The 21,897-nt window shown below is 40.2% G+C and overlaps 1 protein-coding gene across 2 annotated transcripts in view; it reads left to right on the forward strand.

Annotated features, from left to right (window-relative positions):
• Positions 1 to 21,897, forward strand: part of celsr3 (cadherin, EGF LAG seven-pass G-type receptor 3) — a 125,538-nt gene that overhangs the window by 24,064 nt on the left and 79,577 nt on the right. For both annotated transcript variants that reach the window (XM_037772995.1, XM_037772996.1), the window contains exons 2-3: positions 6,240 to 6,583; positions 9,804 to 10,092. In XM_037772995.1, coding sequence (XP_037628923.1) covers positions 6,240 to 6,583; positions 9,804 to 10,092 — 633 coding nt within the window. The remainder of the gene's footprint in view (positions 1 to 6,239; positions 6,584 to 9,803; positions 10,093 to 21,897) is intronic.

Below are 21,897 nucleotides of genomic sequence, written 5' to 3' on the forward strand. Positions count from 1 at the left end.
CTGTAATTAGCATGTAGCTGTGTGAAATGTGTAGCTGATCTCAGAGAAGGAAGTGGATGAGTCATTGAGTTGCGCTGACAGGAAGTGGACAGTTTGCTGGTTCTAATTGCTGAAATGGCCGTTTAGCTTGAATGGTTGTTTTTCTTTTCTATTTCAAACCTCCTATTGGCTTCATATGTGGAGGGATGAGTGATGCAGGTTGGCCAAATTAGTTGGACTGTAGACACAAAGGGAAGCCAAGCGAAGATATTTACTGTCAGAACTGAATGGCTGCTTGGGGCAATAATACCCCCGAAGGCTGATACAATCACAGTTATAAACTGCCAGGGCCAACAGCTGCTGATATTTAGGAGTATTTTTCATTTTAGTCTGTTACATGTTTTGTTGAGTTGTCAGATGTTCCTTTTTGAATGTCACTGTTGTCCCCTGTGGACATCTGGAGGGAATTGTTGGGAGCTTGTGACTCAGAGGGAAAATGTTCAGAGGAAATTGTAGTATTTTTCTTCTTATCAGAAACAGTTAGGCACACAGTCTGCAGGAGTCCAACATGGCAATTGCACACAAAACAGTGTGTCAACAAAAGAATAAATAACCTTGGGGCAGATGGATTGGTTGGAGGCAAAGAGGAGAAAAATAGCACCATCTTTCAGACGAAAGCGTAGCGTAAGTGGTTTATCATCCTTTAGAAATAAAACATCTTAGGGTACAAATTCAGTCTACTGTATACTCACCAATATGATCAATATAGATTCAATTACAGGTTTTCTCATTCGCTTTGGTTCAATTCTTCAAACAAAAAGTTCAAATCTCTGAACAATTAGTTTGTTGTTCACAACAGATTTGAATTTCTCAATCATTCAAGCATATTCAATGTGTACAAAAGAGTCATTACAATAACAACTTGCACGTCTTGCTGATCAAAGCTGATGAGTTGATTCTCAGCAAAACTGTCATACTGTTCACAACTTCTCAACTTTCTTTCATTGTTTGATCCATCTCATGCAAAATTATCTATACAGTTATCAAAATCTGTCAGACATGCATATATATTCCATAAATATCTACGACGAGGAGGTACAATTTGTTTGATCTGAACTACCACAGTTTTTTTTCATTGTTGCAGGGTTGTTGTTTTTTTGGCATAGATGTAATTTTGTGTCAAAATTCACATCAGTATATACACAAGGCGTGTGAATGACACGATGACGCAGAAGGCAAAAGCATGTAATAAGAATGCTCTTCATGCTTTAGGCGTGTCATGTGTACGCCATGTAGTCTGTACTGACTGCAATGTAAATGCATCCGCGTGAATATGCTACACTCAGAGCTAGTGACGTAGAATAAAAAGTAAGAAAGACTGCTTATGGTGGGCAGGTGTGCAGGTGGATGGGTCCAACAAACACAGGACTTTCAACCAGGAAATCAGTGTTTGGTTTTATAAGTTGCGTTAGTGAGGTTTGTGACGTGTTTTCTATAGTGATGCTATGTTGTTTCTGTACGTATTGTACTTAGTTTACATGCTTATTTTAAGGCCAACCATGACATTTTTCCTAAACCTAAGTGAGTGGTTTTGTTGCCTCCTGCTGGTACTTCACCTTCATACATGATAGATAGATAGATTGATAGAGAGAGAGAGATAGATAAAACATACAAATATACAGTATACAATAGTGCAATGGGCAGGTACAGTATAGCAACAGGTTATATAAATAATAGAAGAGAGCACATCCTATAAAATAACCCCTATTGTCCCAGAGTGCAGTCATTCTGAGTTCAATGCCTGTATGTCAGAGGGAATAAAAGACGGGAGCAGCTTAAACTCTGAGTGTAGTGGATGTGAAGTATATGCAGCAATATGTGTACAGTACTGTCAGATATATTGCAAAATTGTATCTGTGACTTGCCAGTCATCTTCCCTGCCCTTTGGCGTGATATTGGGTTGAATCTTCTCATCTATCTCTAGACAAGAAAGCAAGCGGGGCGCCTTGGTAGCTCACCGGGTATGAGTCCGGCCCAGGGCCCTTTGCTGCATGTCATCCCCTCTCTTTCCCTTGCCTTTCCTTTCTGTGTCTCTCACTATCAAATAAAGCTGAAATGCCAAAAACAAAATAAGCGTATATGTCCCAAAATGTCTAACTAGTCCTTTAATGTTTAGGTGAATAGGGGAAGTGTTGGCATTTATGTAGATGTGATGGATAAAGTTAGAGTTAGGGGCCAGTTTTGTGTCAATGATGGGTGTATTTTTGAACAAAATTAGAGTGAATGTGTGCATTTATGATGGATGTGTGCGTACGCATGTTAGATTGGGTCCTACTCCAGCAGATAATCCCGGGTCTTTTCATAGATCCCCGTCTCATTTCAATGACAATGAGAGATCAGCGTCAATTACTACTGCGTCTTTGCATCGTGATCCAGCAGGCTCATAATAAAGCTGGCTTTTAGCCCCAGCAGACGAGGTGACATTTAATTACACCACCTAATGCTGTGTATTATTTGAAAGTCGGCCATGCTACATTCTGTTTATTATCCATCGATTTTCATCCATTTCTCTGTATGATTCCATTAAAACGTTCCCTGATGATTTTCTGTGGGAGTTTTCCTCCTCTGTCCCCTCGTAACGCCACTCCTCCCTCTGTCTGTTCATTTATTACGAAGGGCTCTGGATTTTAGTGTGTGTGTGCAAGTGTGTGAGTGTGTGTTAGAGGTCAGTGGGGAGTGAGGCTCCTCATAATCCGGTAATCAAACCAGCTGCCACCCGACCCAACCCCCATCCCTCCACCTCGCTCTCTTTCTCTTTCCTCTCCATCTCTTTCTCCATTTAATCAGTTTTTCTCTCTGATTTGTTTTATGTTTTTATTGTGTCCTTCCTTCTCTAACATTTAATAGTAATAACAAATGACTCATTCTTATTTTTAACCCATTAAAGGTTTGTTTCCCTGCTGTTTTCCTTATGGAGTATCCCTGCAAATTGCTTATTAATAATGAGTTTTTATTGATGATATAATAATGTGAATCTTAATCCTATTTCATCACGTTGTCTACTTGCATATATGGATGCCTGCTAGTGTGTGTAATCTTATCTTTTTCCTTTTTTCATCTTCTCTCTCTCTCTCTCTTTACCATCCTTTTTAATATTTTACTTTCTTTTTATATTTGATTAAGATATGCACTGTCTCGATAAAGCCCCTCTGAGGGTTTTTTTGCACCTCTCCAACACATTTGTTCTTGTTTATGTAAGCATATAACACCTACACATAGGCTTCCACAAAAATATGAATAAGAAATTGTGGGAAACAGTGAAAACAAAAAAGAGCACTCCTAACTGACAAGTCACAAAACCCCTTAAACTAGCTAGCTAGCTGGAGCTGATATAATCTGCGAGCGACAGTTCTCAATTCAGCCGGCAAAATCAACAGTCGCCATCTAGCAATGAGAATCCTGCTTTGTCTACCTCTTTACACCCTTTATTGCTTGTTCACTGTATGTAATATTACCTTTTTTTATATGTGTAAACAAATAAAATCTAAATCTCTAATTCCTTTATGCTTTTTTCCCCTTCCTTCCCTCCTTCCTTTCTGTCTTTTTGACACTTTATGTCGACAGCAAAATGAGGATGAAAACTACTGATTAAATTAATTCATTTTGTTCCTTTAAATTCAATAAAACATTAACCCTTTAATCAATTCAATAACCTCTCACATTATATTTTACTGCAGTATTAGCAAAGGCAGAGATGTGAACATCAATAATTAATCAATTATTTACAGTAGTACTTAAATTTTTATTTGATTATGAGTTACCGCAATTATAGTGCTCTTTCTCTCTTTTCCATTAATCCCTGGTTAAAGGTTCCCTTTGTCAGATTTTTGTTTTTAATTGCCCATGTCACATATTGTGACATATTTCATAATTTTTGTCATAGCGTGCAATCTTGTGCCAGATCTCCCTCGAAAAATAGATTTTAATCTTAAGGGACTTCCTGGTTAAATAAATAAAGCTTCTCTTCTCTTGTCCTCCTCCATCATCTCCTTTGCTGTTTTCCAGTTTTCAATAAACCTATTTCACTCTCCTTCACCCTCCGTCGCCTCTCAGTGTGTCAGCATCCTCCTCCGTCTCTTTCACCCCCTCACCCTCCACCCATCGCTGCCGTGCTCCTGTCTTTCTCTCTCTCATTCATTCTCTCTTTCCACCGCTTGCCCTTTTTGCATCGAGACCCCTCGTGTTTTGCATTCTCACTCTTTCATTCTCTCGTTCACCCTGTTTCACCTTCGTAGCGCCTCGGCGCCGCTGCAGAAAATTGCCTCCTCGTGCCGGTGTGGTCATGTTCATTTGTATTCTTTTATAGCTTATTAGCCAGCTTGTCGCACCAAATTGCTTTCACGATATACAATAGAGCCCAGCTCTGGATTGTGTTTGTGTCCAGTATAGATGAAACATATCTGTTGTTATTGTTCTGTTTGTGAGGGTTGTGACCTGCTGAGATTCGTATGAGCTCATTTTGTAGCGATGACGGGTTTCAGAGAAAAGGAAAGCCGTGTTGAATTTGTAACCAAAGCTAAATGTAAGGAGATGATGTTTCCTACATGAGCGCACTCAGCGATACGTCTTCATCTCTCTCTCTCTGTCTCTGTGTGGCTTGCTCACATGCAGAAAGCCCTGAAACCAACTTCAGAGGATCTGTGTTCTCTCTTACTAGAACACAAGATTAAAGAATTGCATTATCTTTGCTGACAACGGTGAGGTGGATTTCAGAAAATTACCATGCAGTCTTATATCATAAATCTCCAATCATGACAAATTTGCTGATGACGTAATGTACAAAACAAAGATACTGGTGGCTATGTGACAGATATTGTAATGGTCTGGGTGTGGTTAAATTAAGTCACATAGTACAGTAAGGGGAAGTGAACATCTAATTTACATTTGTTTCCAAATTTAAGTCACAATTACACACAACACCCACACACAACCATGTCCTGTTACCACCAAACTATGTGACATCTGTGTATATGTAGCTGTACCCAGCAGGCAGCTCTTGGCTTACTCACATGGCTTAAATATGTTGTAAGTGTTATGTTCAGGCAACTCAAAGCACGTGGAGTTTCAATCCATTTGTGGCAAAAGACTATATTTAGTATGATACGGAAAAAATGCCAAAACTTTGTTCTGACTGGTCAAAAGTCTTGAAATTTGGTACAGAAATACTTTGGGCATGATTAACAAACTCAAGGCTTTCATCCAGGAGACCAATGTTTGTGCATCACGTTACAATCAGCTGTTTGTTTGTGTCCCGTGTTCACAACGTTCAGTGTCATTTTCGCTGTACAAACGTAGTAATTTCAAGCCCAACCATGTAGTTCTTTTCCTAAACCTAACTGTAGTGGCTTTGATGCCTAATCCTAAAGTGACAAAGCGGTGGTACTGTATGTGACGAGTTGGGATGAGAACGTGTTGACTGACCAACCAGGAGCGCTTATTTTTCCCATTACATCATTTAAACATCAACTTACTGGCAGTTTCAATCACCTCCTGTAAGCTTCTGTCCCTCTTTCACTCAATTTAAATGAACATACTGAATTATAGTACCTTTGACACCTGTGACTACAAGTTCAATTGAAAACCAGCTGGTGTGTATGTGTGTGTGTGTGTGTGTGTGCGTGTGCATAGCTGTTCTCTGGAGGTGGCCTTCGGCAGTGTTTTGACTTTTATTAGCCTCCAGTTTGAGTCTGTTCACTTCAGTAGCCAAATAATTCCTTTTAGACTTACAGTAAAGGCAGCATTTACTGTAAAATGTGATGTTCACAAAGCAGTTTTGATCTATTTTTCTCTTGTATTTGTATGTGTGTAGATGTGATAACATATGATAACATATGTAGCGAGGCATGTAGAGCGGTCTAAGCTGCATATCTCATGACATTGTTGTGACCTTCTCACCTTTTCTCTTTTAGTCCTTCCCCTCTGGCTCCCATTCATTTATCGCTGTCTTTTTACCTCCGTCTCTCTGCTCTTTGCTCTTTATCCATGTCGCCCCTGACCCTTCTCCCTCGCGCCTCCTCCTTCTTCTATCTCCCTCTTCTTCCTCCTCCACCTGTTCACACCTATATATCACTCTATGTCTTCCCATCCTTTATCTTTCTCTATCTCCTGCTCCTTCACCTCCTAACCCTTTTGTCCACCTCGTGAATGAGCACATCTATTCACTCGGCTAACCTTTTTTTTTTCCTCTGCTCTCTCTTCAGATGGCGCCCACAGCGTTTCGGCCCAGTGCGTCCTCCGCGTCCTCATCATCACCGAGGACATGCTGGGCAGCAGCGTCACCGTCCGCCTCCAGAACATGTCTCAGGAGCACTTCCTGTCACCGCTGCTGAATAACTTCCTGGAGGGCGTGTCAGCGGTGCTCTCGGTGCCCGTCGAAGATGTTTTCATCTTCAACATCCAGCCAGACCTGGACGCGGCGCCGGGGGGGATTCTGAATGTCAGCTTCTCTGCCGCGTTGCCCGGCGGGCTCTTCTTCCCCTCTGAGACCCTGGAGGAACAGCTGTACCTGAACAGGCCGAGGTTGACGTCTCTGATACAGATGGAGGTTAGTTCACATTTACAAACACACATATAACAAGTTTTAAATGTGTTGTTTTAGACACATAAGCAAAAATATTTTTCAAATTAGAAGTACATGAAAACAGTCAGTCGCATGCAGCAGCTGGACATCTGGGTTACATGTAATAGGATATGCGTAGCAAAAGACACACTGAGCAAACAGAAGCATGCATCTCACGACAGTCACTTGAACATATTGCTTGTGAACTGATAATAATACAATACAGATGCCGTGCCAGCCGAGCCATATGGCTTCATCCAGCAATACGCTCATATGACCACTAAATGTTCTCATGCATGAAATCACACACACCTGGACACAGCAGTTACATACAAGCATACACACCCTCAGAGCATCTCTGTACATGCATGAGAGGAAAAGATGTTTCGATAGAAGGGAGCAGGTGAAACCCAAAGGAGAGAAGATTTATGAGAGGAATAATGAGAGCACAGCAGTGTCAAGAGATACATAGTTTAAGGCTGAATGTATACGACCTTCTCTCAACAGGCGCTGTCACACAAACACACATTAACACATATCTCCAGTATACTCTATCATCTTACTGAATAAGAAGACACAATCTTGTGAATATATCTGATCCAGTGACCTTAACAGCAACTAATCCTCTGGAAAGTAAATGTTTACAACGCAAAATAAAGGCAAATAGATAAATAAATAAATACAAGTAGCCTAAATTAAAAAAAAAAGATGAAATAAAAGAAGACCAATAGCAGTGTCCGTGTGATAGGGGTGTAATTATAAACCATTTTTAGAGTATCAAGGCGTTCATAATGACTGAGACCTGAGAAGTTTCTGACCTGATAGGAATAGGATTGCAACTAACAATCATTTTCACTATCGATTAATCTGTTGATTGTTTTCTCTATTAATCGATCAGTTGTTTGGTCTATAAAATGTCAGAAAATGTTGAAAAATATTGATCAATGTTTCCCAAAGCCCCAGATGATGTCCTCAACTCCAAGATAGGTTTACTTCAGTTTGATTAATTCAGTTTACTGTCATAGAGGAGTAAAGAAAGCAGAAAATATTCACATTTAAGAAGCTGGAATCAGACAATTTTATATAGTATACATATATATATATATATATATATAACAATAATTCTTGATAAATTACTCTTATATATAATATAAACAAATTCCAACAATATTACATTATTTAAAATAAGATTAAGGAGGTCATCTTGACACGCTCTTTTTTAAATTATAATGACTATTTTTTATTTTTTTTTACCTATTTTGCCATGTCTTGGTCTAGAGTGAAATATATTGTAGCTATATTATATTGCATGTATCACCATGAAATCTGTGTGCATGCCAAAAACTACCATGCCTACACCAATCAGAAGGGTGTGGCCTCTGTAGCCTGATAGGCGTGACCCAGGGCAAACAGGCCCACTGCAAACTTGAACTTAGATGAGACTGAGAGTACCAATATTTGAATTAACACAAAGCTTCTTTCATCTGAACTATGGCGGCTTGACAGTAAGAGGATATAACGTAACAGTCTTTGTTAAGAGGACGGTATTTAAACAGAATTTAAGAAGTAAATCAAAGTAAAAAACTGAGGGATATTAGGCTACTGACGTGTATTTTGAGGGGAACATGACTGACTGTTTGTCACCATGGTTACTGTGATGTTTTAGCATTAGTATGATAACATGTAGCTAGCATGACTAAGGCGCTAAAATTATAGACCATTTCACAGTTGTAAACGTGAACATTGCTGTTCCAGTGTGTCCCAGTTTATTTCCTGTTGCAGTGTATGTGAATGACATACGCTGACAGGAAGTAACCATGGACCCAAGCTGTTGCCTAGCAATGCAGTTCCGTTAGCATGTCAACATTCTAACTAGCTGTTCAGCTAATTGCAGTGATGTCGTTTAGTTTAATTCACGTATAGATTTGATATATCGTCTTCTTCCGTTCCAGTTCCTCTTAGTATCTCCAGTCTCTCTGAGTTTCTCTCTATAAAGGTGAAACATTTCTAACCATGTTATGAGCTCAATGTGTTACTGTAGTGATGCTAGTCAAAGTTGAACAGCTCCTCAATATCACAACAAGACTAGCTCGTTTGTTAGCATTTTTGTTTTGTTAGTGCTTCTGTGGATAATTAGCCTCATGGGATATGTTGCTGTTGTTGAATGTTAACAAAATTATCCTTTTCATCTTATAATTATGCATTTAAATACATTTTCCTCCAACAGACTGTCAAACCTTTCACAAACACCTGGAATAATGGACTTTTTTCATGCAGACATTTTGACATGTCATAGCAGCAAAAGCACAGGTGTAATTATTATTTTATTTCATTTTATTTTTTATATGGACATCACAGTAGCATTAGAATTGTAACACAAACTAAGGCAATCAATAACCTTAATCAAGGCTGCAGTCAAGTTCGGTGCTCCAATTTCAGGACCCTTTCTTCCTGGCAACTTAATACATTTACTCATGTATTGTACATTTCTAGGTACTTGTACCTCTCTTGAGTATTTCCATTTTATGCTACTTTATACTTCTATTTCACTTCATTTAACAGGGAAATATTGTGCTTTTTACTCCACAACGTTTATCTGACAGCTGTAATTACTTTTCAGATTAAGACTTTATTTAAAAATGATAATCTTATAAAATAAAACGCTATGTTATGGATTGAACTACTTAATAGTATATAAAGTAGTTAAAACAAGCTCCACTTGACCAGCTACCACACTAAAATGACACTTGTGCATCGATGCATTGGCATTAATCATCTAAAAATGTTCTTCGTGATAATATATCACTCACATGGGCTATTTTCTCTGCAGAACAAGTGCTTTTACTTGGATACTTTAAGTGCATTTAGCTGATAATACTTCACTGAAGTTAGTATTTTGATTGAAGGAAATGTACTTGTACTTCTTCCACCACTGTTTGCATGGCTTACTGGAACACCCAAATGGAAAAAAAGCAAACGTTAATGTTAGTAGTTGCACAATGTGTGCTGTAAGAAAAAGCTTATTGCATGTTTCAGCTGGGCAGAAAAAAAAAGCCCTTGATGAGAAAGTATGCAGAGCAGTGAAAACAACAACAGAAGCTAATCTGAATTGGGACACCATCTGGATCATCTACAACAGTAAACTATACTGTATACATGTTAACACAGCAATAACTGCAACATCTTTCCTCTCCCATCACTCCAGGTTCTCCCGTTCGACGACAACGTGTGTCTGCGTGAGCCGTGCCAGAACTACATGAAGTGCATCTCGGTGCTGCGTTTCAACAGCTCCGCACCCTTCATTTCCTCGCCCTCCATCTTGTTTCGGCCCATCCATCCCATCGCGGGCCTTCGCTGCCGCTGCCCAGTTGGCTTCACGGGTGATTACTGCGAGACGGAGATCAACCTGTGTTACTCCAACCCCTGCCTGAATGGAGGAGTGTGTGCCCGCAGAGAGGGAGGGTACACCTGCATCTGCCGTGAAGATTACACCGGTGAGTAGTGTTTGCTGTAGTAGTGAGGGAGTGTGTGTGTTTGTGCTGCTGTGGCAAAGGTGAGATGATTGAACCTATGGTGCTGGATAGAAGGGTTTGAATTAGGTGTCTTTTTGCACTCATACACAAGTAAGAGTTGAAGTGTGTTTGCGTGTGGTAGTGATGGTGGTATAGACATTATAAATTGTAGTACTCAACCTTATTCATCCATCTTTTACGAAAGACGGAAGAGTCGAACTTGATTCAAATTTTGTCACATTTTGAACACCTTATGAAGTATGTTTTAAAATATCTCAAGCAATTTACTTATTGCAAATGGCCTTTTAATGAATAGAAATCACCCACATCTAACTGGAAATGTTTTTAATCTCCAGTTAGCCACCTTGAAGTTGCTGTCTACATGACATTGGTTTAACGGATTGACCTTTCCAGTGCACCTGCTTTAATAAAACCGTGTTTAAGAGTCTAATTAGCATGTGAGAGCTTGCCAATTACCAGCTCATTCAGTAGAAAGATTAACATCATGGAATATTTTTAGACACTTAAGCTGCCTTTGCATGATAAGGAATTTGCTCTTCACTCCCCGCGAGGTAGGGCGCACAGCCTTTGCAGAGGCAGCAGGTCAAATATCTCCCCAAAAACAGCCCAAGGAACGCCATTCACAGTTTCAAGGCAACAACAACAGTTTCAGCTGTTCTCATTGGTTGCGTTTTTGCTAAAATATAGGCATTTAAAGAACATTTTTCTGTATATTGTGTGTTTTATTCAACTCTACATCACTGATTAAATAGATAGTGTAGTATGTTTATTTGTGTGTTTGTTTTGTCTTGTTGTAGTCGTGTAGTCTTTAACTCCAGCCGGGTAAACTAGAACTGACTGTCTGTGTCTCTTTGTTCATGTCCCATATTGGCTTCCTGTTTGATCCTCTCTGTTTTAACTCTGTTGTCATGTTGAGCTGAACAACATGAAAACACACACTCCTGGGAGAGCTTCCACCTCCTCGGCTCTCTACCTGTTATTTAGGCTCTTACACACTTCCTCTGCTCCCACTGTAAACCCCTCACTCATTTTTACTGTCGCCAAACTAATTTGTTCCCTCACACACACACTCACACATTTCTTTCTTACCTTTCCCAATACTCCAGACTAATATCCTCTCTCTCTCTCTTTCACTCCCTCTCTGCCTCCACGTTTTTCTTTTCTGTCCCTTCATACTGCTGCACTGCTTCAGTCTTCGAGCCATTGGAGAGGATAGATGCTATGAATGTCGGTGTGTGTGTGTGCGCCAGGGGGATATTTCACATTGCCTTTTATTTCGAATCAAAAGAGAGCTGGGGGAGTGAAGCAACACTTTTCTTTCATGAGAGAGACAGAGTGTTTTCCAAACTCCCACTAAGACAGACAGAGAGAGAGATGAGGAGAGAGAGGAAATAAGCAATGGAAGAAATGGAGGTAGAAAGGGACAGAGAGCGAGTGGGAGGGAGAGAGAAAGACAGAGAATAGATGATGGAAAGAAAGTGAAAGAGAGATGAGAGAAAGATGAAAAGTAAAGAGATGAAACGTGAAAGGGAAGAGGAAAAGGCTTTTGGATTTTGGGCAATTCCAGTGTTGATAAGCGAGAGAGAAATGTGTTGAAATTTGTGGTCATCGATCCAAAACGGTGCACTGAGACACGTCCTCCTATGGCTGATTTTGGCCTTAATTAAGGACCAAACTCTCACAATGTGACTGCTGCTATGACCCATGTCTGCTAACCAACCAATCAGCGTATGACATGAAATGACTAAGCTATGGCTTGTTAGCAACCGCCTTTTTTTCTCTCACATCTTTTACATTGTACAACAAAATGTTTAAATCTCTTAAGCTTGTGTTAATCACAGACCTTATTTCAGGCATCCTACTAAAAACCCATTCAAAAAACCCACTGACTTCTGGACGAGGGAACCAGAAGTGCTAAAAATGCTAACTCATTTCCGGGTTTTAGGACTCATTCCTATAGCATAGGAGACAAAAAGGAGGACAGAATAACTGAGAATAGGAAGGACGGAGAAAAAAAAAATAGAAAGAAAGAGTTAAAGATGGGACAGGAGAGGGAGAGAGTGCAAACAGCAGAGCATGAGAGATGAAGGAGAGGACGGAGAAAAGGCGGGTATGACAGATATATGAGAGACGAGGGAGACAGATGAATTCAGAGAGAATAACATGGAAGGAGGGCTGCGGGGGGAAAATGGGGCGAGAGACATCTGGGAGCAACGAGAGAGAGAGAGGGATGGAGGATGAGAGTTGAGGGATAGAGCGAGGGAAATCAGATGGGTTGTGGGTAGTCGGTGTTGTGCGTTTCCTGTGTAGGCGTCGGGTGTTGCGGTGTCTTGTCAACGCCCAGGGCTAGTGGGAGGAAGAGGAGGAGGAGGAGGACAAATAAACAGCGACGAATTGATTCTGCAACACACAGAAATCTCCAGACATTTCCCAACCAAGTTTGCTTTCTACCTCATTCCTTTTTTCATTTTTCCATCCAACCTGCCTTCATCCATCCTCTCATACGCTCTTTGTGGCTTTGAATTGCTTTTCCCTGAAACTCTATGGATTTCTCTCCCTGGCAGGAGCTAAGCCGAGGTTTTGACCAGGACTGGAAACTTTCTTTTTCCAGTAGTGGGATATATTTCTGATGCTAGAACAGTAGCTTTCAATAGACCTCTGTCAGTGATTTGCCTTTGGGCTATAAATGTTTATGTAAAATAGTTTCATCACCATGAATCATAAAATGTGAATGAGAAGTGCAGCCTCTCACTGAGAGTGAAGTTACGCCCTGTTGGCTCAAATCAATATTTGTTGGTTAGCTGGTGGGATTTTTTTCATAAAGGAAGTGCCTCATCAAAACAAGAGAATAAAATAGAAAACAGTAATACAATTACTGGACCAGCCTAGAAATAAAATCAAGTAAAACTAAAAAAGAAATAAAGAGAAAATATGTGTAAAACGTTTTATTAAAATCAGGATAAGTGCTGAGAAAGAGGTAGGAAGATGATGCTGACTCAACCGGCCTTAGGGACCGTTCACATGCTGCGTTTTGTGCACGCTCAAATCCATTGTTTTCAATGTAGACACATGGCACTCAAACGTGGGAGCCATGCTGTCATGGCACACAAGCGTACCCAGGCGCTTATTATAAATAGTTCAACTTTTGGAAGCCGCAGTGTGCACTGCATGTCGTGTGACGAGGAACAACCAATCATAGCCGGCAGATCTCTTTTCTTTCTTCCCGTAAATATCAGTCTATGGTAAATATATGGAGGAGAAGTTAATCATTTTAGTGCAGGGCTACCCAGAGCATTATGATTAGTAAATATGGACTATTTTACTTGCTTCATCCTTTCCGTCTTATGACATCACAACATCCAGTTGAAAGGTCAGCCAACTTAACACACTGAAATCGAGCAGTAAAGTTACTGTTGAATTAATTTATCTTTGTTTTGACTTTGTTTAGTTTAGTCAGTGAGGCTTTTACTCCTAAATTACTGCAACTTCATCTTCGTCATCGCGGCAGGCAGGTTTCGGTTGCTTATTAACAGCAGGTGCGACAGGAGCGCAACCTCCCAAGCGCCTCGGATAAAAGGATGAAAGCAGCATGGCTGGCCTTTTCCATGTGTTTTAGAAGCGGCATGTGAAAGGCCCCTTATTTCTCCGGGGCAGGTCGTTCCAGAGCTTTGGGGCCCTGATATGGGGCCCTCTCTCCCCCTAGATCTAAGTAATCTTACTCACACAACAGCAGCAGGTGAAGACTTCAGCCTCTTCACTTCTTCCACCAGACAAAGGCAAAGACACACAAAGATTTCACAATACACGTAACCTCGGGCTAACCCTTCTCTAAAAAGGTTTGACACGTTGAACGAGGGTTACAACCACTTTGTACCTATGAGAAATTAAACCTTGCTGTGAAGAAAGGTTAACACCACCTTTATGGTTCAAACCCCGGAGATACACTGCGAAGAAAATAGTGTGAAACACTGAAGGGTTCATGTAACGTTCAGCTGAGTACTGAATACCCAGCGTTAGCCCAAGGTTTAAATAAAACTGTGATGTTAACCCTGTTGTGTTACATTCCAGGGTTAAAGTTAAAATGTTGCTTAATTCAGGTGTGAAAAGCTTTTTAGTTTACTGATGTGTTACTGGACTTCTAAAGTCCTCAAATCACTTAATTCAATTCAGTGAATCCTTGACTTGAGACAGATTGACTAGTGCTGCTTTAATCTGCTCACAGGCCTTTTTCACACCAGACATTTTCACTTGTAATAGCAGGAAAAGCACAGGTGTTACAAATAACATTAACGATGGCTCTGTTCTATTTAAGTGTCTTTTATACTAAAACCCTGAAACTAATGCAGCTGATTATAATTCAGGCATCGTTATATTTAGTATTTACACCTGTGCTTTTCCTACTTTGACATGTTAAAATGTCCGCTGTTAGAAACATTAATACAGCTACAGATAGTTACAAGTACTGTAAGTTGTCTGCTCGTGTTCCTGCAGCTCATTTAATTTTCATATGTAGCAAACCAATTAGCCAAAACAGAAAAGTAAGTAAGAAATCCAAATAATCTTGTCAAAATTTGGAAGCATGTAGGAAAAAAAAGAATAATATTTATATTGAAGTGATTCATATTTTGAATCCTCTGCAATATTAAAAGGACAGTCTGGGTGTTTTGAAGTGGGGTTGTATGAGGTACTTATCGATAGTCAGTGTATTACCTACAGTAGATGACGGTCGGCACGCCTCCAGCTTGGAGAAGCAGAAAGGAGTTACCACACAGAACCAAAGCAACGTACTGCTGTGGACGGGGCCAGCAGCAAAACGTAAAAGAAAGGCTCACCTAAAAAAATGTATATCAGTATATAGTGTACGCTATATTCAGAATATTTTAACCGGTTTACCTTGCTGTCAGACAGCTATACAGTTTATACTCCCGACATGGATCTGAAGCCATTTTCAATGCTCTTACCAAAGTAACCAGACTCCATTGAAAAAAAACAGTAATTTTACCAGCAATTTTCTGCTAAGATTTTTTCAATGGAGTCTGGTGGCTTTGGCGAGAGCATTGATGGATACGACGGCTTCAGGTCCCCGTCGGAAAGGGCTGTCTGACAGCAAGGTAAAGCAGTAAAAATTATATTGATATTGATTTTTTTTAGGTGTGCGTTTCTTTTAGGTGGCTAAAATATATTTTGCTGTCGGCCCCGTCCACATCAGTACATGACTTTTCTTTGCTTTACTTTGCTCAAGCGCGGTAACTCCTCTCTTGCTCTCCAAACTGGGGGTGTGCCGACCGTCATCTACTGTCGGTAATACACCAACTATGGATAAGTACCTCATACAACCCCACTTCAAAATACCCAAACTATCCCTTTAATACTGCAAACAAATAAGCCCATCTTTGAATAGTAATCTCTATCTTATGCCAGTATATTGTTGTGCTGCTGCTTCTCAAAATTCTGAACATATCCTCCATAAACCCTGTTGCTTCTTGTCGAATAGAATATGTTGTGACTTCTTTGTCACTCATGTCATAGGTTTGCACATTTGAACTTTTGCTTATTCATCATGACCAGACATCTGCCTCCTTAAGTATAATTCATTTAGAAAGGGCAAGACAGCTGCTGTTCTATTTCAACCAGAAACCAGATATGCTGTTTTCAACCCCCGGCCAATTGAATGACTGTCAAGACAATCAATGCATTTCCTGTGAAATCCAACTCCATGCCACACAAAGTAAAATGTAGTATAAAGGCTGGTTGTGGCTGCTGTTGTTGTTAGTGATGGACTTGTTTGTTTGGCTCAGATTATGCCTTTTAGACTTGAAAGTTGAAAGTCTTTGAATCAAGTATGGTTTTACGACAAGGAAAAGGAAAAAAAATATATAATTTATTAAGTATGGAATAATTACTTTCTGCTCTCTATTTCCAGGGTGCCTCACTTAAGAGTTAATCAAATGTAAGAGGGAAGTTGTAGTCCCACCTCCCGCAGCTACAATGTTAAACTCAGCTGACGCTCTGTGCAATCTGCACTCTATTATTCATAAGAATTTAAATATTTCTAACCTCAAGCGCTCACTACTCTCAGAAACATGCAGAGCTTGCAGCGCTGACAAGAATGTGCAACAGTCATTAACCCTGAAAACAAGAAACAGAAAAAGAAGTTCCCATTGGACAGTGAACCTTAAAGACGGAGATAACAGGAGACAGAAAGAGAGGATATCTGATCGTTTTCACAAACCGAAAGAACATAGACTCAGAAGTGATAAAGAGAGATGCACATTATGCAGATTATAGTAAGATATAATAGGCGGGATACGCCTCAGAGAGACAGGAGATGGGAGACGGAGACAGAGAGAAGCATGGATGCAGACTAAATTAGTTTGTGAGAAGATAAAATGGGGAGCGGCGAGGAGAGAGGACACGAGTAGAAATCAAATGGCTTGGTTTTGTAAAGCAAGAGAGAGAGACGGAGAATAAATGCGGTAGGCAGAGGTGAGATTAGTTTTGGATGTGATAAAGCAGATATGCATGTTACACTGAGAAATCTAATCCAGCAGATAGGGAGGGAAACAGATCACACAGAGAGAGCTAATTACTTTGATGTAGCTGAGACTATGTGAGGTTTTTGAGGAATAATGCTTGTGTATAAGAGAGTTTTAGCCTTTTGAAGAAGGTGTGGACTGTTTTAAAGTTAGAGAGGGCAGAAATTTAGTGGGTTGAGGTGAGATTGAAGTCGAGGCTGTGAGAAAAAAAAATTGGTTTGGTTAAAGAAAGACAGAGAGAATGAAGAAACGGGGAGACGGAGAGAATGAAGTGAGAAGTGAATTAGTTAGGGGACGGGATGAAAGAGTGAGGTTGGTGTTGAATACAGAGGAAGAGGAGACTAAATTATGTTTGGCAAGATAAGTTGGAGAATATAGAGGGGACATGAATAAAGAACCGACTGGATCGGAGGGAGTTTGTGTTTTGAGTGAACAAAAAATGCCAAATTAAATTATTTTTAAAAACAAAACAACTGAAATCTGACCGCACAGTCTGCAAACTAGTTGATTATTGTCCCAGTGGTGCACACCTCGGCAGTCTGTGATAAAGCAGAAACAATCCTCAGCTTACTAAACATATGCCCAATGGCAGAACTGAGCCATGAAATCAGAGCTAATTATTAAGTTAATCTGAGCTAATTACGTACTTACAACTCCCACGTGAAGCCAAGAAAATTGATGTTTTGAAGCTTAATATTCACTGTTGGACTAATAGACTGAAGCAACAGGACTTTCACTACATATCTACAATTATTTTTTTTTTTTTGACAAATGCAATTAACTAAAACTCTTAACTATAAAAAGTTAAACACAAGTCATTTAATAATTAAAGACTAAATGGAGGAATTAATTAATCAGCCTTTCATTGATAGCATGTATTATATTCACATTATACAGCCAGTTATTGTAGAAAATAATCACAACACAGCAGCAAATAATACGACTATAACAATGTTCAAATAACACTATTCTGTGTGGAGAAAGGAGTAATTTAAAGTTAGCACATTTGCAGAGAAAAAAAGAAAGAAAGTCTAATAAAAACTCAATTAGTTTTGGAGTGATAAGACTCAGTGTGAGGGTTGAGAAATTCAGAGAGGACGAATGTCGAGACAAGCTCCTTGGGTGATAAGACAGCGACAGTACTTGAGGAAAAATAAATGAGTGTGGTCCTAACACTGAAAACACACCAGGCAGCGGCGAAGTGCTGCAATAATTGCATTCTTCTGTGCATGTTCATGTGCTTCAGATTGGAAGAAATTCTTTGTAACATAGGTCAACGTGTCACAGGAGTCACAGGACCTGTTTACTGGTTTGCTGCGGGTATTCTCTGGCCGCAATTTGCTGCCAAAAGTTAAACTGGCGGCCGCCACAGCTTTCCATAGCCATTGGCAGCTCGCCTCAGGCCCATCACGTTCTTATCCCAACTCGTCACAAACGGGCGCTTTGTCACGCCCCTTGGCGTCACTTTAGGTTAAGACAATAAAACAATATGGTCGAGCTTAAAACTACTGCGTTTGTAAAGTGAAAATGAAACTGAACGTTGTGAACACGGGACACGAACGAACAGCTGATTGTAACGTGAAAGCGAAACATAACGCACAGGACATGAACATCCGTCTACTGGATGAAAGCCCCTCCCGTCCGTTTAAACTACATCACAACAGCACTTTCTCTGAGCATTTACTGTTGCCGTGGATGGGTTTACGTTGTAGGTCATGGAAAGCCCGGTGCATCTTATACCGGCGCTAAAGGTGGGGGCGGCTGTGGCTCAGAGGTTAGAGTAGGTCGTCCACCAATCGGAAGGTCGGTGGTTCGATCCCCGGTCACATGTCGATGTTTCCTTGAGCAAGACACTTAACCCCAAATTGCTTCCGAAGGCATAGCCATCGGTGTGTGAATGAGTATTTTGATTAGATGTGCAAAGTTGGCACCTTGCATGGCAGCCTCTGCCATCATTGTATGAATGTGTATGAATGGGTGAATGCTGACATGTAGTGTAAAGCGCTTTGAGTGGTCGGAAGACTAGAAAAGCGCTATATAAATACAAGTCCATTTACCATTTAAAGGGTGCCCTGTGTGCATCGGCATCATACGCTGACAGCCATGACAAAGTATTTGACGCCCTGCGAATGAGAACGGGCTGACAGGCCGCACTTTGCTGCTGCTCTGCCTTAAAAGTTTTTGTCATAAAATGTGGAATAAATATCACTTTTCAAAGTAAAAAAAATAACATGGTATGTTATATGAAGATATGTCATGCAGGAGATGAAGTTAGGCAAAAAAACATTTGAGTTTGAGGAAACCTGGAGAGGATGAGACAGATGAGTTTTGTGGGTAAATAAAACCAGGCTGGTTGGGGGAGAGTGAAGGTGGGAGGGAGATAACGTTATAGAACGGGTTCAGAAGTCTCAGTGACATCAATTTTAGAGGTCATTAATTGTGTGTGTAAGAATGAGACCAAATTAGTTGAGGAAAGGGTAACAGAAAATGAGGTGTGTGTGTGTGTGTGTGTGCATCTTTGTGTGTGTAAGTAAAAGAGAGGTAGACTAAATTACTTTGGGGAAATTAAAAAATAGTGAAGGGTTGGCTGTGTGTGAGAAAGAGCAAGCATGCAGGGCACGCAGGGAGAATAAATGACTTTGTGGAGAAAGAAAAAAACAGTAAGTGGTGCAAACAGCCAGAGCAATGAGACCGCTTGGTTTTAAGATTTGGAACGAGCACAGATTGTGTAGGGGGAGGAAATAGAGACATCTAAATACATAATAGACATGATTTGGAAATGTGCAAGTTATATGAAAAAATGCTCTGCAGGGGACATGATTTGCTGAGTTGAGTGGGATAAATGCATTAAACGGTGTGAGCGGAAGGAGAGAGGAGACTAAATTAGTTTTTGGGAGATAAGTTGCAGAGCATGAGGAGAGGGGAAGGGGGGCGAAGGAGAAATTGTACCTCCGGCCCCTCTGGGGTGTTTGTGGGAGATATGCATGTCATGTGAAGAATTAAAAGTGAATGATGTGCCTGTAATCACCGTGTACTTGTGGTATTTTGGTCACAGTGGTTATGCATTTACACACGGTCGTCCAAGAGTTACATATACTTTGATTGTGCATAATATCACAGATGTTTTCCTGATACATGTCAGATTATTTTTGGACTGTTTTTAGACTTTCCTTTACATGATTACTAAAGGACCTGTGTTTTGGGGAATCCATAAAGTAACTCAACCCTGCAATCTTTGACATTAAAAGAAAATGTCCACTCCGTTTGTTGAGATTTACATGCAAAGTGAACATCTGTGTAAATTGAACATTGAACAGGACAAATCCGACACTCCAAGTTTGGAAAGAAAAGGGAGAAGAAAATTCAACCTTGTTGTAGAAAAGGAAGAATAAAAAATATGAGTGACGGCGTGCAAGATGAGTAGCAAAGTAATTAAAAAGAAAAGGCTGCAGACAGAATAGAGAGAGGTAAAGAGAATCGAAAATAAATGCAGGAGATGCATTCTTATCAATGTCCAGGATCTGATCTTTTGAAAAAGAGGATTGAAAAGGGATTGTGAGCGAAGTCACGGCAGATGGAAGTGTAAATAGGGGGAAAGCACATCTAGAAATGGGAAGGAGAGAGCAGAATGGAAAAGAGGCAGGAGATTGAAAAAAGGCAGATAGAGACTTGTATGGAATGGAAATACAGTGAAAATGAAACAGGTATATAGAAAGGAAACTTAGCAGAGAGAGGTTAAGGAAGATGAAGGGAAGTCACTAGAATATGTTAGAGAGAGCTGGAGAAAGAGAAAACAATATAATAAGTAGAGTAATGGGAGAAAAGAAGAAAAGGAAACAAATGGTAAAAAGTGAAAAGTATGGACAAGCAAATAATACAGAAAAATAAAGCAAAGAGGCCTGAAGGAAGAAGAGAGGAGATAGACAGTGAGGGAGGGAGTATAAGAAGTTCAAATAAAAGTTAATAAGTAAAAGGCTAACAAATAGTAATGCATCTACAGCCTCATCCCCAAATGATTTCACAGAGTCTTTAGTGCTATTCAGAACCATTTAAAGCTGTAATCTACGCCAGACTCAAATACATCTAACTCAAAATCAGTACAGCCCTTGAAGGTGCTTTTCTATGTGGGGGTGTGAAAGGAAAAAAAAAATAGCACCAGAAAACGGGAGCGAGACCCAGAGAGGAAGGAGAAGAGGGAAGCAACTGGGAGTGAATTGGCCTCTAGGGATGTACCATGTGTTGAAGGAGGAGGAGGGGGGTTGATGGGGTGGGTGGTTGGGCGGAGCGAACTAAGATGCCGGGGGGGTGGTTGGAAGAATACTGGCTTTGATGAATAAAACATCCGCGTGAATGAAGGGGTGGTGTGAATGCATTAAGCCAGGCGTAGAGAGGGGGAAGAGAGGAAGAGAAGAAAAATGAAATGGCAAGATATGGAAAGAGAGGAAGAGAGGAAGGAACAGCAATGCGTGGAGCGTTTTATATATAGAGATGTGAGGTGGTGAGGGAAGATAGAAAAGGAAGGAAGGAACAAGGAGCTAGAGGAGGAAGATGGAGGGAGGGAAAATGAAGAGGGTGAACGGAAATAGCAGAAAGAGTCAGAAGTTGTCAGAAGTCTTTGTTGGGTGGGTTGCCTGTTGAGTATTTTGGATTTAGGGCTGTCAATCAATTCAATTATTTAATCACAATTAATTGCATGATTGTCCATAGTTAATCGCGATTAATCACAAATTAATCACATTATTTATCTGTTCAATATGTACCTTAAAGGGAGATTTATCAAGTATTTAATACTCTTATTAACATGGGACTCGGCAAATATGCTGCTTAATGCAAATGTATGTATATATTTATTGTTGTAAATCAATTATCAACACAAAACAATTACAGATATTGTCCAGAAACCCTCACAGGTACCGCATTTAGCATAAAAAATATGCTCAAATCATAACATGGCAAACTGCAGCCCAACAGTCAACAACAGCTGTCAGTGTGTCAGTGTCCTGACTTGATTATGACTTGCCCCAAACTGCATGTGATTATCATAAAGTGGGCATGTCTGTAAAGGGGAGACTCGTAGTACCCATAGAACCCATTTTCATTCACATATCTTGAGGTCAGAGGTCAAGGGATCCCTTTGAAAATAGCTATGTCAGTTTTTCCTCACCAAAATTTAGTGTAAGTTTGGAGCATTATTTAGTCTCCTTCCCGACAAGCTAGTATGACATGATTG

This window comes from Sebastes umbrosus, chromosome 6 (genome assembly GCF_015220745.1).
Source record: "Sebastes umbrosus isolate fSebUmb1 chromosome 6, fSebUmb1.pri, whole genome shotgun sequence".
In the NCBI taxonomy this organism is placed as follows: domain Eukaryota; kingdom Metazoa; phylum Chordata; class Actinopteri; order Perciformes; family Sebastidae; genus Sebastes; species Sebastes umbrosus.